Source organism: Toxorhynchites rutilus, chromosome 1 (assembly GCF_029784135.1).
Source record: "Toxorhynchites rutilus septentrionalis strain SRP chromosome 1, ASM2978413v1, whole genome shotgun sequence".
NCBI classification, from domain to species: Eukaryota; Metazoa; Arthropoda; class Insecta; order Diptera; family Culicidae; genus Toxorhynchites; species Toxorhynchites rutilus.
Genome location: NC_073744.1, coordinates 22,180,929 through 22,199,049, shown reverse-complemented (window position 1 = coordinate 22,199,049; position 18,121 = coordinate 22,180,929). Strand labels below are relative to the sequence as shown.

Sequence of the window (18,121 nt, the reverse complement as noted above, 5' to 3'; positions counted from 1 at the left end):
TTTCGCTATAAAATTGTGTAATGATACATTCAACTGAAAACCTAAGATGAAAACTGCCAATAAGGAAGTCGATTTCGGACCAATCATTTGACAAATTCGGACCTGATTGCTGGCATCCCTGGTAAACCCGTGCCGTAGTATCTAGTTTCTCGCCAGCAGCTCATACTGTGTGAACGGACAAGGCGAGTCAACCAATTGTCAAGCGAGTCCACCGGGTCAGTAGCTGCTCATTGTCTAGTCAGCTACTAGCAACGTATAAATGGGCCTTAAGCATCCTAAGAGTTATTTTTTTTCCTGGTGTTATAGCCAGCGGTGTAGTGAGGGTAGACGGCGCCCTCGGCAAACTGTGAAATTTCGCCCCAAAAAATATAACCTTTTTCGACTTTTGACGTGGGATTACGTCTTTCGGGAACATATTGGGGTACAAACTGAAAAAACAAAAAATCACTGAAAATGTCCAATTTCAAACGCCTTTTCACTAGTTCAGAGATTGTGTTGTTTATGAAACCTACTCAATTACATCAATATTCACTTTGAGCTGTTTATTTGTGAAATATCATTGCCAACATCCCTGATTCTTTAGTCAAATCTTGCCTTCCGTGCTTTATCTGAATCAAAACCATCCACAATTACATATAAATCAAGGTCTGCTAGCGATTCTTTCTCGATCGAAATAATTGTAAAGCCATTGAGTCGGTCTTGGTTCATTTTAGAACGCAGATAATTTTTAATCAATTTAAGCTTGCAGGAACTGCGTTCGCGCGATGCCACTGTAACTGGAAGCGTCAGGAAAATTCGTGGCACCGTCTCGATGTCAGGATAAACTGCTTCGACAGAATATCTGAGAATACTGTTTAAGATGCCCAAAGGCGTCGAAGAGTTCAGGTCAGGGAATTGATCCTTCATCCGCGTCTTGAACACTTCCATCTCTGATACGAGTTCCTCAATATCAACGCCTGGAGAATACTTCTGTTCGAAATTTGATGCCTTCGATTCCCTATGCTCATAGATGTTAGTCCTTCTCTCGTTATAAATGAAAAATCTGATGCTATATGCGCTATAGCATATTTTCGTTTTCCGTTGTCGAATAGCCTTAAAATTGTCAGGGATACCATGTTGAATACAATTTTTATTTTCAGTACTAAATGGCACGATTACGTGCTTTCTTCTTCATCCCCTAGAATGATGCACGCAAGGCTTTAAGGAGTTTATGTGCTACGTCTGAGGTCATGCCTTTTGATTATAACGATTCATTCACTTTGGCAATACTATTTAGGATTCTTTCCCAAAGTTCCAGAAGACAAAGAAAATTGTGTTTGGTCGAATATGTTAAATCAGTGAGTTTTGTACTCACAAAGGCGGAACAAATGGGTATTTCCAATGCTTGAATACCGTTTCGACGACCATCTTGTATCGGAATGCCCTTTCAACGATACTCTCAAATAAGTCTCAATAAGTACATTCGAACGTATAGTTAAACTGCTGAAATATTTGAACATCCTTTATACAGTTCCAAAGAACATTACCATTGCTGTTTGCGTGTACTTCGACGAGATTTAAACTGTAGGCAGCACAGGGAACGAAACAAGCTAGATTGTAAACCAGGAGTATTTTCGCTTGTGCCTCATTTTTTCTACCCGCCATATTGGCACCTGGGTCGTGCGGATAGAATCAAATTGGTTGTTGAAAAGAATTCAATAGAAATGTCAAGAAAAATCCAATAATCAGGAGGGAAAAAAGTGTTACTTTTCTTTCATAATCCACTATATAGAGAAAGTATTGTTATTAAAGGCAAAAATAATGACGTTTCAAAACATAAGGGCCCAACTGACAATTTGGCAGATACTGTACTATTGACTTCTAAACTTCTCTAAACATAAAACTATTGAAACCGGCAAAAATTGAATTTTTCGATGAACATTTCCTGAATTTTCGAAACCTTCGTCTCTTTCATCTATCGTCACAAAGATTCCTGCAGAAAGACAATTCTGCTCGAGTGAAATTCTGGTTAGGTAAACGAGGTAAATAAACAAAACCTGACTCGCGAAAACGTTTGCTCCGTTTATAGGAGAAACATTTGACAGCATAAGGAAAAATAAGACAGCACGGTGAAAAAAATTGCAAGATTTTTTTCAAGCAAAAACAAATAACAATAATAATTCACTCCGCATTACCAATATTGGCACCATTGTCATAAGATTTTCCACGACATTCAGCTATATTTCATTCATCTTCTTTCAGCTTTTGCAGAATGTCATTAGCTAATTCTGAGCCAGTTTACTCCGTCGTGTTTAAAAAATGTATAAAACATTTCCTGACCTGATACTTGCCTTCGGATAAATCTAAGAACGGATTACCATTGTAAAGAATTGAAGAAACATTAGCTAGTGGTATATACTCGTTTTTGGCGAATTATCTGACTCATTTGTTCTGAATGTGCTTGATCAGGCTTGACATCCTCTTCTCATAATCTTTTTACAGAATGTAACATTCTCTGTGATTTGATGAATTTTCGTGAGTTTGAATGGCTGGATTTAGGTGCTCACAATCGTTAAGTCCTTTTTCGCAATCCGAAAAAACGGATCTAAACAATTTTGGATCAGAAAGCAAACAAGGGAAGCATAAAATAGCGTGCAATGACACACTGTATAACATCCATCGTCTTTTAAAGGTTTCGCCGCTTTTTAAATTTTTGAAAAACCTTTTTGCATCCAGTTGCCTCCCTTCCGATTTAAAAAATCGAAAACTCGCCCAGCTGATTTTGTTTCAGGGTGTTTCAATTTTGCGAAAATCAAAGAAATTGGTTTTTGGATTCATGTACGGACAGAAGCAACTACTCATGATGGATGATTTGTTACCCAATTGAAAGATGAAATATAATACGGGAAAAAATTACAATTGAAAATTCTTGCGTTTTTGGCGCCCCCGGCAAATGCCAGGTTCGTCACCCGCACACTACGCTACTGGTCACAGCTACAACTTTCAATTGACATACACACAGTTCAAGGCGATTATATGCTTGTTCCATCATCACCATCCACATTTCTAATAAGCAAAGCATGAATACCGCTCAACAGTAACCATTTCAACTTACATTTGGCAACCATAAAACCAACAAGAATGTGTGCGTATGATACAGAAAGGCACAAGCGCTCTCCACCGGGTGATATGAAAACCGACGCTCTGTATCATTTCATCGAGTGTCACCTTGGATTTGAAGCACCGCGATTTGATGAGGCTGAGCGCTAGTTTTTTTTATCCCATTTGTTTATTTATTTAGGTTTATTGGTATTTTAGCATTAACAGAGTCGGATTTAATCGTGTACATGTTACATATTTTATCGTTTGCATAAAATGTAAATTATACAGTAGTCATTTAGACGTAATAGTATTCTTCTGTTCTTCTATTGTTTAGTTAGCCCGGACAGCGGAGGCAGTTGATATTATCATTGTTGTGTTATTAATAGCACCACTGCCCGATGTTTCTTGAAGAGCAGAGCAGTATCCAGTAGAACTTGTATGGATGAAGAGAGGCCAAGGCTGTGACCGTGAATCGATCTCCATCCGCTGGCAATTGTTGCGTGGACGTACTTATTATATAGCAACAAAAGATGATCAATTGAGGACTCTTAGTTTTGAACTCACAATCGCTTAGTAAGCGACCGCGCAACCAATGTGGCTACGAAGACCCCCTAATCGCTAGTTATTTAGTTAGTTTTGAATTATAGAGGCTTTAAACTTCTTCAGTTCATTCTGTTCACATGTTTCATTTTTCTACGATTGCATTGCGACTGATTCGCAGTGGTATGTAAAACTGCCGGTGCATAAGTTGCTCGTTATTGATTGCATGGATAGATAAGTACACAAAATGACATAATAAATGTATGGTGAAATGGTAATGCTTCCAATTTTCATCTACATTCTGTAAAATATATACTGGGGTTAAAATACAGATTTAAAAGAAAATGCTTTATTTATCATTCAAATTTATATTATCACCATCAAAATAGGTCCCTTCTGAAGCAGTACACTTTTTCCAACGAACAATACAGTCATAGAAACACCTTTTACAGCTGTATTCAGCAATTGTTTCACGCAACGAATTCGTTTTTATATCTTCAATGCTGTCAAAACGGGTCCCAACGGTAACTTGAATTTCGGAAACAGGAAAAAGTCACACGGGGCCATATTTGGCGATGGATGAACGTGGTATCAGAATTTGATCGTTCAAGCATGTCTTCAGCCACATGATTGCAATGAAAATTGAGCTTCTTTGACACGTGATAGATATTTAATAGATATCTCAAACTATCTCTAACCGTGATCATTATCAAACTATCAATCTACCGTGATAGCTATCTCAAACTTCAATGACATGATTGATGATTTCCGAGAACCATTCCTTTTATTTTGTCGATGTTTCCATCGGATGATGAGGTGACAAATCGTTCAACTCTTCTCGGTAGTCTTTGAATGCTTCATACCATTCACACACCCGTGTTTTCGACATAGTTAAGTTACCAAATGAGTTCTGCAACCTTTTTCAACTTTTCGGCACAATAAATTTTGTTGCAACACAAAAATTCACACAATATTTTTTACCCATAGAATTATCCATATCAACAGTCGCCAAGCAAAAAAAAGTTATCTTTTTCTTAATGATGCTGTAAACAAACTCAATGATAGATCGCACCCAAAATTGATATTAAAAGCTCTGCCAGTAGTACCATCTTAAAAAAATGAAAAATATTCAAAGGAAAGATTGAAAATAACGAATTCCCGATATATATTTAACAGAATGTATTCAAATCATTCACAGACGAGGAGCTGTCGATGTATAGCATATCAAACAAATATTCTAAAATATCCAGTTTGATTGATAGACAAATCGTCGATTGATATAAGTCCGTTCGCAGCAAAAATTGTTATTCAAGTTAACACTATTTCATAAAAACGTGACGTGTTATCTGATTTGGCATCTTCACTGAAAGATGAGAGATTCCTTTTTATATTATCCAGCACGTAGCGTAATCGGCACGTACCGGCACGGGCAGACAAATACACGATGTATTTATATTATCAGGCATAGCAGCTTCTCTGTACGAACCAGCAGCTCAGACGGAGCGGAGAAATTTGTTTTCGGAGCGGGAGAGTAAATTCACGTTTACGAAATTGAGCTTCGTATCACGATTTTGGGAAGCTACAATTACTATAATGAATTTTCAGAAAAAAAACTTTTTTATATCGAATCGACTTGATCGATTTCTCTTCATCAACTTATTCTTTAGTTAATAACTCAACTGCAAAAACGTTCCAATTTAAGTTTGCTATAGAGTCCGACAGATGAGGTTCTGACCTATTTTCCACATTGCCAAATACAGTACGGAATGTATTTGCAGCTAAGTTATGACCAAAAGAGAGAGTCGATGTAGAGAAATCGATGAAATCACTTATAACCCTTTCATTCTAAGCCCCTCATTTCATATCATAATGATGTATTTTAATTGAAACATCATATTCCAATATATATAAAAAAAGGGCCAAGTGTAGCTTAGTACTATATGTTTTGAATAATCAAATAACATGAAGTGAAGATTTTCATTCAAATTTTAACAGTTTAAAACTGCCTTCCTCCTAAAATGAATATTGCTACCAGATGTCAACACTGTAGCCAAGCGTAGCTACTGGTGATTGAAACGATGTCGTACCGAAGAGCAACGAACACACCCATACCACGAACTTCGACGTTTGATTTGTATGTATGGTGCTACTCACCCGTGTAGTTCGTGTACGGAACCGACAAAATATTCTTTCCGAAAATTCCTTCATGCTTTTGTCTGAAACGTGCTGTTTACGAGGCATGGCTATTGAATAACGAGACTGGTTACGAAGAAGGGTTATGTTTTAAAAATTACGATACAACGACATGCTCCCCTTCAATACACTCTCCTTGGCTCCTCACACAGCTTACCATACGTTTTTGACGTAGGACTACGTCTAACCGGAAGATATAGGGGGTGAAATGAAAATCTAGGCACTGAACAAGTAGGAAAAATGCAAGATTTGGAACGCTTATAACTCGAGCATTTCTTAACAGATCGCAAAGGTGTTTGCATCAATTGATAGGAAATATATCTACGCATCTATTATAACGAATAACATTTCATTTTTCTTGAGATAAATAATTGAATAATTGTAAAATATCAAGCATTGTCCAAATGCACTATGTGCCCATCGTTGATTGGTCCATTTTGTGCTCCTCAAATCGTACCGACCAAAACGGGCAACCAGAGCAGCAGCGAAATACAATGAAGCACGACTGGAAAGGAAAAAGAAAAAAATGAACGAAACATTGGTCGCAGTCTCACACATGTGTAATTCTCGAGCCAGCCAGTCAGCTTAAAAATCCCCGCTCCGCTGCCATAACGATCATTCTTTGTGTGGACACCGACTGGACAACATCGTTGCTGGACGAGCTGGACGGCGAGGGATCGAGTGCCTTTATCAAGGCAAGAGGGTGGAGGTGGTAGCGCTGGAGTAGAATAGAGTAGAGTTTTCAAAGGGCCTTTCTCAAGGCTAGAGACGAATGAACTGCAAAAGTTTAAAGTCTCTATAATACAAGACCTTCCTTCCTTCCGTAACGATCATTCTCATTCAAACCGTACACAAATATCGGTTCGCATCACAACACATCAACAAACCAACCCAAGCAGCCATGTCTGGACATGGTAAAGCAGGAAAAGTGAAGGGAAAGGCAAATTCCCGCTCGAACCATGTTGATCTGGAGTTTCCCGCAAGGATAGCTAGGCCGAGCGCGTTAGTACCAGTGTACCAGTCCACCTAGCCGGCGTTATATAGTTTCGGCCGCCGAAGTGATCGAGTTAGCTGGCAAAGCTGCTCGCGACGATAAGAAAACCAGCATTCAGCACAGAACACATTCGGTGGTTCGGTGGACATCAAGACAACAACAGGCAGTTGCAGCGAGTGGCGAGTGGCAAACGCAATCGCAAAACGGCAGCAGGTAACAGAAAAAAAGTTTGTTTTTTGTACAAACTGCTTTGGTGGCAAATCCAGAATAAGGCGGCATCGAGGACGTTCGAAATGGTTTTTTTCAAAACCACGAGTACTAAGTTTTCTAAATTGGAACCATTCCATAAAACACGGCGCTTTTCAGGGCCATTAAACCTTTCAAAAAAGAGTTTACGAAATATAGTTCAATGCATTCTAAAATAATATCCAAAATAATAATAAAACACAATAATTTTTTCATAATTTGTTTGCCAGGATATGATGAGTATGTGAATTTGGCGGTTGTTCTGAGCTTATTGATGGTTGGGGACTTTCCCGATTATTCAATTTTCACCAATTCTTGAATTGCTTCCAGATTCAAAGTACAGTAATTTACATTTTGTTCGACATTTAGCTAATTGGACGGTCATGTAATGCGACATATTTAGTTGAACATTTTTGTAAACATAGAGTTCGGGGTCCAAATTATGACCCCACATTAAAAGTCGACACTGTACCACTGTCATCGCAAATGTTCAATTACAGGTTAAAATCGGCTCCAATGCGACACTGAGTGGTGCTTCGGCACGTCGCATTAAATGTAATTTACTGTACAACATGTCACAAGCTGGATGGGAAGAAATTTTCCAACTGTGAAAGCTGTGGCGAGTGGCAAACGCAATCGCTAAACAGGAAGGTTTAGCTGAACAAGATGAGGATATCTAATGATAACAAAACAATAAACTCTTTAGATTAAAAATGATTTTGTGGTCCTGAAAAGAACCCTTTTTAGGGTTTGCTTCCGGATCAGCAGTCGGAAAACGCTCTTTACTTGTAGCTGGTATACTTCGTCACCGCTTTGGTACCTTCGGAAACCGCATGCAAGTTCACCGGGCAGCAACAGACTGATTGCGATCTGAATTTCCCACGCCGTAATGGTTGACCGCTTATCGTAGTGGGTCAGACGCGAGGCTTCCTACGATACGCTCAAAGATGCATTGACGAAGCTCATGACGCTCATCGCCTTCTATGAGAAACCGGTGTCGGAATGAACCTGCTTCAGCACCTTATGAACCTGCTTCAGCACCATATCATTCTTTCTCCTTCTTTTTGTCAGTTTCCGAGATATTCTTCTGCGCCGTGCCGAACTTTTTCCATTCAAACCACTGCTGCTCGCAAACTACTATAGTGACAAAAACGCGTTTTCGTACGTTTATAGCGGACACTTCAAGCTACCGATCGTTTTTCCCCCCACCCCTCTAGGGCGCCCTCCAGGTCTCGTTATTTAATAGCCATACCTCGTATGCCTGCTGACCATTTGAAACTTGTCGTGCCGGTTACGCTACGTGCATGATAGTATAATATTACCTTAATTCTTGTCTTTCATTGGATACTTATATATATCGCTTGTCGATTTTCAATTCCACGTGGTCTCATTACGAGTACGATAGTGCACGAAGTATATTTGTTAGTGTGTGAGTAGATGAGTACAAGTATGGAATTATTTCTACAGGAATTTACATAAAATTTAACTTGTTGGTGGTCCTGAAAAGAACCGATAGGTTTGCGTGGCTTTGTAAAGGGTCATCCAATTTGACTTGACTGTTTTGTGTCTTCGTGTGAATGAACCCTTAAAATATTTTGATGATCGGTCAATGTCAAAACGTTAGTCAAAATCAACATTTTCATCGTGGTGAAGTACACGAACGAGTAACGCTTAATAATTCTTAAAAATTATTACCGAATTTCAGTACACATTTTCGCTGTTGGATATTTCCGTGCCAACGATAAGCCGCCCTGCACGAAGCAACGAAAATATCACAGTCGCAAGTGAATCCATCCGAAATTACCCAAATCAGTCAATCGCACGGCGTTCTCAAGAATCGGGCATCCCCTAAGCCTTATTGGGGCGTATTTTGCGAATAGATCTTGGGCTACATCCTTACAAGATCAATTTGACTCGAGAACTAAAGCCGCTTGATCATATGATCATATTGATCATAAGCCAGAATTGGAAGATCCTAACATCAACGACATGTGGTTCCAACAAGACGGTGCCACACTGTGCACGTTACAATGAATTTATTGAAAAGTAACTTTGGTGAACGTGTTATTTCGAGAAATGGACCTGTGATTTGTCCGTCTCCTTCATGCGAATTGACGTCATTTGATTTCTTTCCACGGGGCTATGCAAAGCCACTGGTCTATGCCAATAAGTCAGCAATATCTCAAAAAATCCTGTGTTTTATTTTAAAAAAAATGAGAACTAGGTCTTTCGAACAAATATTTGGTAGCCCTGGCTTATGAATGAACAATGGCACTGAAAGGCGCAAACAGTTTGCAGAGCAAAAAGAAATAAGAAGCCAATTTTAAAACTGTCACAATAATAAAAGTAAGAGGAGGGTTGTGTCCGCGACACGACCGAATAGTTGACGTAGGATTGCGTTAGGCTATCTGTTGCATACTTATTTTGGACATTTTTGAAAAATTACATTAATGTACTCAACTTATATAGAAAGGTGTGGATCTTTTTTTTTTTTTTGGTTGAGCTCGTAACTATTTAATTTATCTAATTCACAAAATTCACGAAAATATTCTCTGCGCTCTTACATTAAGTAGCTTTCTACTACAATCTCTCCGGTTCATTTTTCTTCACCAGAACAATGAGACACCTCTTTGTCGCATCGGTGATTCTATCGCTGCTGGTCATAATCGTAAACGCCCAAACGTTCCAGTACTCGCGTGGCTGGAAAAATGGAAAACGTGGCTCGACGGAGACGGCCGTAGTGAATTCGCCAATATTGACGCCTCGCTTCATCACCGGACTGGACAAACCCACCGACAAGTACGAATTGTCTCTGTTTTGTTCTATCGCGCGCATTCCCATGCAATCTGCTCCTTCTTCCAGACTGCTGATCCAACGCTTCCTGAAGTCACCGTGCGTTGCCCGGCTAGCGAACGCGTTGGTTAACGCCAATCAGGACATGCTGCAGCGGGTGGCCAACGATGGTGATGGTAGCGCAATTCTGTACGACTCGAATGGAGCGGAGAGTGCGGAGGAGGCACGCTTCAAGCGGGACACCGCTGCCGGCCAGGAGTATCCCGGCATGATGAGGTTCTAAGGTGCACGAAGCTGGGTGCCTGCGTCACTCCGGTGGTAATCGGAAGCTTCGCACAGGTGGTGTCATAACGGGGGACGTTTGAGATTTCCACAAACCTATGTTCTTTTTTCGCATTGTTTTCAGCAACGATTTGGGGCAATTTTTTCGTAGAGTTGCGAAGTTGTTTGTGTGCGGAAATATTGCACTGTTATGTATGTTCGGTGTTACACGTTGTATATGATAGATTTATCGAAAAAATAAACATTGAAATGAATCTGAAAACCTAGATTAGGGAATTTTTTTTCACAAAAACCCAAACCAAGGTAAAGATACGGTGTGCCCTATTTTACGTACACCCTCCTTTAACGAATACTTTCGCTGGTCTAGCAAATTTGATTGATTAAAGGATAATGGTCATCGGACAATTGGATTATCCCTTCAACCGGTGGGGAATTTGCTTGATTAGTCAGTCAGCGGGCTTGGGCCTTTTCATTATCTTCCAGCTGGGGTTACTTCCGGTAGTCAAGTAATTTCACATCCGAATGCGCAAAACAATCAACTCATCTGTATACGATGTGAGTTAACTTTTTTTTCTCTGTTCCTTGTTTGGTGTCATTTTCATTCATGAAAAATACAACCAATGTCTGTGACAAGAGCCAGCAATTAAGCGTCGCATTTTTTTGAGACACGAAAAAAACGAAACAAAACGGAAAAGACTGAAGAGGTAACAAATTACACATTTCAGGCTGGCGTTTAGATTTTTTTTTCTCCCGCATCCCAACAATTTTAATTCGTTTCCTCCTTCGACCGACCAGGCAAATAACCACAGTGGCGGCATGGCGTCTTGTTATCCAGGTATGTCTGTAGCGGCCGCCTTTCCTGCGATCGATGAGTAATCTCTTCCGTGATTCGGTGTGGTCTCCACAGAACCAATATCAAGTGGGTTTGTTTGTTTTTAATGCTATTGTAAACAGCGAAGCGGTACTATTCCATAAACGTTTGATCCGTTAACGCGTGAGAGAAATAAAGACACGTGTATTCTATAACTTAAATGGCTTCAATTATTCAACGTCAAATATTCAGCCAAAATCAGAACCAAGATGAAATGAGCAAACTTCAGCTTATGGGCATCTGTTGTTCGCTTGTTGATTAAATTTCTTCAAATTGGATTTTTTCTCCCAAAGATAAATGAATAACAAACCAACAGATGCCGCTTCCTCTACTCTCCTGGAATGAATATTCATGGTTTGTTTATTAGTTCCTCACCTTTGGCAGTGCAAATTTATTCAAATCGCTCCTGTTTGCGTTTAACTTTGATTAGATCCACCCAGTTTACACACCCTGCCCTCTGACGGAAGCATCATTTCGGCATTCACACCCAAGGTAAGTAGTTGGAGGTGAGATTTCCTCCCATCGGACGCACTTCAATTTGTTTTAATTTTGCATCTTCACGAACGGTAATCCTTGACCGTGATATTTTTCATCGCCATCTTGGCCAATGCGTTTTGACAGGTGCAGGTTCGCGCTGCCAGAGACCGATCCCGTCGGATGAAATACTCAGGGGGAACATTTGAAACACAGGCAAGCTGGCAGGCAGAGCGATTACTGTGGCAGCAAAACGGCAATCGCTCATCCACATAAATTAATTATAAAGTAATATCATAGAACGAGAGCGGCGTTGGTTTCGTTTCGGGAGTGAAACTACTGCTCGAGCTGACACAGGAGAACGTGTGCGACCAGAGTGCCGAGCGCTGGGGTTGTGTTTATTTTGATTGTTACCACTCGAGAGGAGCGTCTGGTTTCCGGCTAATTTTGCACGAAGCGGCACCACCGAGGGCTGATTGAGGGGACAAAGAGCGCACTCAACACAAATCCTTTTGGGATTACAGCGAATGATAATTCCGGTGAAGTGAGCTTCTGTTATTCTTTTTTTTTTGTTTCGTTTGGCGGGTTGTGAAGTGCGAGAACCAAGGGTGGCACGAGCTGTCCACGGCTATTGGATTACAGGGGCGGGAAACGAGCGAGAGTAATTGTTTGTATCTGGTTGGTGACCTGTGCCGGGGCAGAAAAAGGACACGGTTCAACCGATACGGATCCGTTTGTCACACTGTTGTGGAACAAGTTGATAATAATCTTTCAATTTTGTTCTCGGATTACAGGTGGATTATGGTTGTTTAGGAAGGGAGAGGTTAACTGCATAGTTGATCTGAGCTGCCATATATGACGGGTGAGATGCATTCCTTTCTGTTATTGGTAGTATTTTGATATTTATTACTTGCGTGGGAAATCAAAGATTATAAGAGTATACATCCCAACGCAATACGGAGACAAAAATATTGAGTTAGCTCGAGTTTATTGAGATATGTTTTGGTAGCTGATTGGAAGCAGAAATTGTCATATTTAATCACATTTCTTCGTAGAGTTCTATTCATAGCCCAATGTCTCAGGGTGGCAAAATGCAGACATTCTTTTTATTTACCGACATACATCACTCCACTATCGGAAAATTGTGTTAAGCTGCAATTTCTGTAGGAAATTCGACTTACTGCTATATCTCCAGTGTTTGCCGTTTGAACGTTCCACTGAACAACTCACTTTCGCTTATTCAGAAGCCTTTTTAACCAGTGGCATTTTTTTTTTTTGTTACATGCTACAAATCGCGACACAAACGAGAACGAGAGATCTCTACTCTACGGTTTGAACTTCATGATGCACAAACATGCGAACCAAAGCGTCATGATTGCTTTCGGTGCTAAGAGTTTATATTCTTCTTTGCCTCTCTTTCGCTTCCCATGCGTCCTGAAGCGGCAGAATCATACGAACTACGTGAGGCGAATTATTCATACTCTATTACCACAACTGAACCCGGCCCATAGAGTGTCAGCAAATGTAATACTAGGTGAACGAACAGCTAGCTAGATAACCATGGAAATGTTGTCAGATTATATTTTCATTTTTAACGCTGCCCTTGCGTTCCACTACTCTACTTATTTTCGGGCTAGTCTCCCCTCCCTAATGTTGTTTAGAGCGAACCCAAATCATGGCCCCAGATTGAAAGTCGCCACCAGATGTCGACACTGCACCACTGACATCGCGAATGTCCAATTACAGGTTGCAATTGCCTCTAATACGACACTGAGTGGTGCCTCGGTATCTCGAATTAGAGGTAACTTACTGTAGCTAGAAAGCGTGTCAGATAACAGAACCACCGACAACAGTATCCCACTTGCGACGCAATTTGCACTCATGTAGACCGCAAAGGGTAACTATAAACACCGGCCAAAACCTTTCTCGTTTTAGATCTTCCCACATTCGCCGCACACCGCTGATAATGTATCGCTTTGCACTCGTATGTGTAGCAATGATTCACGATAGTTAGAAATAAATTATGTGTACAGTTCAAAGCTGTATATCATAAGGCGTGCTGTTCGTTATTAGGTTCTGCTCGGATGTGCAAACAATATGTTTCGTTCCTCGCTTATTTTATTCAATTGGTTCAACAAAAGTGAATCATCCACTCATTTTCGGTTATATATTCGTGAATGACGCTTCGTGATCTATTTTGTATTGTCAAATATCCAGACATAGCGAATATATGTAAGAAACATTCAAATATTCAAGTGAGACGTGAGAATACTTGTTTAAGCAGGAAGTTTTGGTCTTTTAAATGTTACTAACTTTCCCACAGGAACTTTTTTCGTCTCAAAATAGGTGTGTCAGACATCTTCATATCCGAGTATCCGCTGGACTGGATATCACTGTTTTTTCTCGATCGGTTGATCACGTTTTGGACGCTCGGAATAATTGAAATTGTGTATCACACACCTTTACACATTGTCGTCGGCGAGTGGAGAATCACACGGGTACTGTTGGGCACAATAATTTGATACTAACGGGCGGAGGTAAAATCACCAGCTAACTCGAGGCTATTGGCGAGGAATTATATTTTATTTTAAGAGTCACCTTTTACAGAGGACAAAACGCCTACAAAATAGATATATTCTGACAAAGTGTTGGCTAGTAAGCGTGATATTATTGGAAACGTAAGTTTTCCGACTGTTCTGTGTGTACAATCACCGAATTATTCCCGAATTCACACGAATTTAGCCACATGTTCGAAGTCGATATTTGCATTATGAAATCCATTTGACTCAAATCCAGTCGAAATGTTAAAATTTGGCAACATTATCTTTACACAAAACGAACGTCAAAATAATTCATTCGTGTTTCTGAAGCAACTTCATCTCTATCGAATTAGCAGGGCCGAGAGCATTTTAAAATTAAAATTTGAATGAAAATGATTACTTGCAATAAGCACCTAGCAATTAGTAATTTGACAAGTTTCGTTCATTAAGCAGATTGTTTGCATAATGTCAGGCATTTTATTGCTTTGGTATGCGAGGTACAACAAAATATGTTGCCTGTTACATATTGCGTATTGCTGCTTGCTAGTTGCTTATTGCTCCGGTGTGCGAGCCGCCTTACTCAACTATTTTTTCTATTCTTAGTGTTTCAGAAAAAACTTTATCAATAATATATAATCATTATAAGACACAATTTTTAAATTTTCGTTCTATCGTCGTTATATACTCTATTGCATAGAGTACATAACGGGTATTTCAATAGGGACGCTACAAAAGTAGACCGATGGGGACAGCAAACGACGCCATATTTTTCCCGCTCGCTTGACATTTCTCTTCAGTAAAGTTTGCCATTTTTTAATGGAAAGATATACGATTCAACAACGAGTCGAGATTATACAAATTTACTACCGAAATTCGGAATCAATGACCTCATCTTTAAGAGTGCTACGTCCAATTTATGGTCGTCATAATCGTCCTGCCAGATCAACAAATGAGCGTCTAGTCGAAAAATTTGAATCCACAGAAGTGCCCGTAGTGTTTAGAATATTGTTGCCGCTAGCGTTTGGTGCGGTTTATAGTCCGGCGGCGTCATTGGGCCGTACTTCTTCCGTGATGATCAAGACCGGCATGATACTGTGAATAGGTCGCTACCGTTCAATGACAACCGAATATTTTTGACCCGAATTGGATGATATGGACTTGTACAATATGTGGTTTCAACAGGACGACGCCACAAGCCACACAGTGCGTTTATTGCACCCACTGTAGACGGCCAAAAAACTTGTTATAATAGTCTGAGTGTCCCCAGTGTCTCGATGGACAGTGAGAAGAGTTTGAAAGGGCGAATAGAAAGAGCAACGAAGGTGTCTACAGGTCGTTCGAGTTCAGTTCGGCATCCAGGAGATATCTTCTTCTAAGTAGTCTCAATTGATATCGCCTGAGGATAGTTTTCCGTGTTCATCTCCTTCGGTACGAATTGGACTTCGTTGGATTGGCACCAGGCCTTCGTGTCCGTTGAGTGATGCAGTGATGCCAAGTCCGGCCAAAGCAGTACTGGGTGATAATGCTGCCAGATCATTGGTAGCAGTTACAATACAGGACCATTGAACCTGTGTCGGATTCCCAACCGGTCGATGGCTGACGAGACCAAAAATGTGTATTTGACAAAGCATCCTACTAGTGTTTGGCTAGTGTAATGGCAGCTCCGGATAGGTGTTTGAAAAAATATAGATTTCAGAACGTCCACACGGACGAGAGAAGCTAATGTTTTATGTCACACGCACATCGAAAACCACATGCGATAAAAAAACCAACAACAAAAACAACAATAACAACAACATACATACATGTTATAAAAGCGATGCGCGCTACCCGAACATCAATCGTGGGTTCAATTTCAGTACCCTCCATTAACCCTCTATAATACGAAAAGAAGGATAAGACAAACATCGTTACTTTTCAACCATTGCTACGAAAACATCGTAGAAAACAAAACAAGAACTAGAAGCAGCAGTAGAATTGTAGGAGAAGAAAACAATATATTATAGTGGTTACATTTCCGTCCTCTTTTCCTCAACATTTCTAACATTCCGAAAGAGGAATCAGCCTTTTTCAAGGCACTCAATCGAGTGAATCAAACCGCATCCGAATGCGACACCTGAAAAGTGCTCCGTTTTGCCAATTGATAACGAGCTTGGAAGTTCCTGCGATTACACTGTAATTTGGTATTTATTCTCAGACTGAACAGAATGAGATAAAGTGGATATGGAAGTCCAAATGGGCATTCTCAATACATTTCTGTAGATCGAGATCGAGTCCAAGCGTTGGTTTTAATTGCGACAAATGGTAATTCAATTAATGATAATAGTTTTAATAGGTTAAGGTGCTATCAAACTTTAAATAACAATACTATACACGAAGCAACCTGTCTGGCCTCGATGACTGTCCGATATAGACTTTTCAAATTGGCTGGTATAGTATCTGGACCATAAACACTATTAACATGTTCTTGCAATGAATTGAGCGTAGCTTTTTTTTTGTTTCATGTGGTGTTTGCTTTTGTAAGACTGGTATCAGTACCTTGCCTCTCTTCATTGATGGATCGATCGGTTTCTTCGTTTACAACTATTCTATTATGCCCTGTTCTCATAACAGTATTTAAATATCTCGATAACTCGGAGGAGTTTCTTTGACAAAAAACACTTATTTAAAACGCGCATCTAATCATTCGGTCATGAGAACCATAACGAATTACATTCAAGATTGTGAAATTATCTATTACACCAAGTTTTGTTTTCACCATTTTCTATGAGTGAATTTAGATTAGTTATTCAGTAGGAAAAACTGCAACTGATCTCTAGATAAATTTCGAAGCCACATGCAACCTGATACAAAAATCATCCTCCCAATCGAAAGGCTAAACGAGCGGACAAAAGAAAACCTTTCCAGGCTAAATCGTGTGAAAATCGCTCGGCAATCATAGTTTCCCCTAACAAGAAGCGAGAGACAACAAAATTCGACAATCCAAAACACTTGCTAACACAGTTATCAAAAAGTAAAACAACCAGCCAGATAAATCACCCTCTCCTTCCCTGCAATGGTACCATTTGCACACCAGATGAAACACCCTCTCGCTGTAGAGTCGCTATTCACGTTCCGGTCTTGTGTCTTCCCCCTCGAGGGTAATTGCTTTATTGTCAGACTAAAAGCCCACGCCACGGGAGAGAGACGCGACGGAAAAAAAACTAGGAAACATTCCAATCCTCCAGGGACACTTTCATGATTCCTGACGTGTGATGCTGGTTGCTGGTCGAGTACGTGAGCCACTTGGAATGACTGTGGTTCCCGGCAGGAAGATGAATAGTTCGCAATTGTTTCTTCGTTTGGGCTCTATCGGTCGCCAGCAGCCCGTGGGACTTTTGATGCCACGTGGACTGAGAATACGAAATTCGAGTTAATTTTCATGCCGTCGCGCCATGATGATAGATGCGTGTTTGGTGCGACAATCAATATTTAATCAGTGCTTGACTCAATTGAAAATTCAGTGTATGTATTGTTCGTTAAAACGACGTTAAAACTGGACACAAGGACGCAGTGCAGTGTGCGACGACAAAATTGGGACAGAATTAAATTTCGACAGTCTGATCGACAGGTGATGTATCGAAGCACTAGAAGTTGGGCCTCAGGTTGTCGTAAATGAGTGACTTCCAATTCACCACCCCCGTCCCTAACTTGAAAACATAAAATCAAAGCAAAGAGTGGAAAACAGAGCATCATTCAACGCACAACGAAAAGCACCAAACAAAAAATCAGAGCGGAGAGTGCGGAAAGCGATAAATTTAATGGCTTCCACTTTATAAAAGCACACCCTTCTCAAACCGGGACAGCAGCGAAATGACCATTTGACCAGCAAAAGGTCCGACCCCTTGGTTGGCCTTATTTTTTTTGTTATCTTTTCCGGATTGCCTCCTCCAACTCCCGAAGCTGGCGATGCGATTCGGCTCGATACAAATTGAATTGTAATGTTTTGCCGGCTATTGCCTATCTCGATTGTGCACTTATTTTAGGTTTTGTACCGGGCGCTGGTAGGCGCATTAAAAATGAATGGCCGTTTCGTTCACGGCGTGTATCCGTCTATCGAACCAGGCT

At 40.3% G+C, this 18,121-nt stretch overlaps 1 protein-coding gene across 1 annotated transcript in view; it reads left to right on the top strand.

The window, feature by feature from the left end:
* LOC129762948 (pro-corazonin-like) overlaps positions 1–10,365 on the top strand; it is a 12,110-nt gene extending 1,745 nt beyond the window's left edge. Inside the window, exons 2-3 of the mRNA XM_055761581.1 lie at positions 9,668–9,853; positions 9,917–10,365. Of these exons, the coding sequence (XP_055617556.1) occupies positions 9,672–9,853; positions 9,917–10,130 (396 nt within the window). The 5' untranslated portion in view covers positions 9,668–9,671 and the 3' untranslated portion in view covers positions 10,131–10,365. The remainder of the gene's footprint in view (positions 1–9,667; positions 9,854–9,916) is intronic.
* Positions 10,366–18,121: the final 7,756 nt, after the last annotated feature.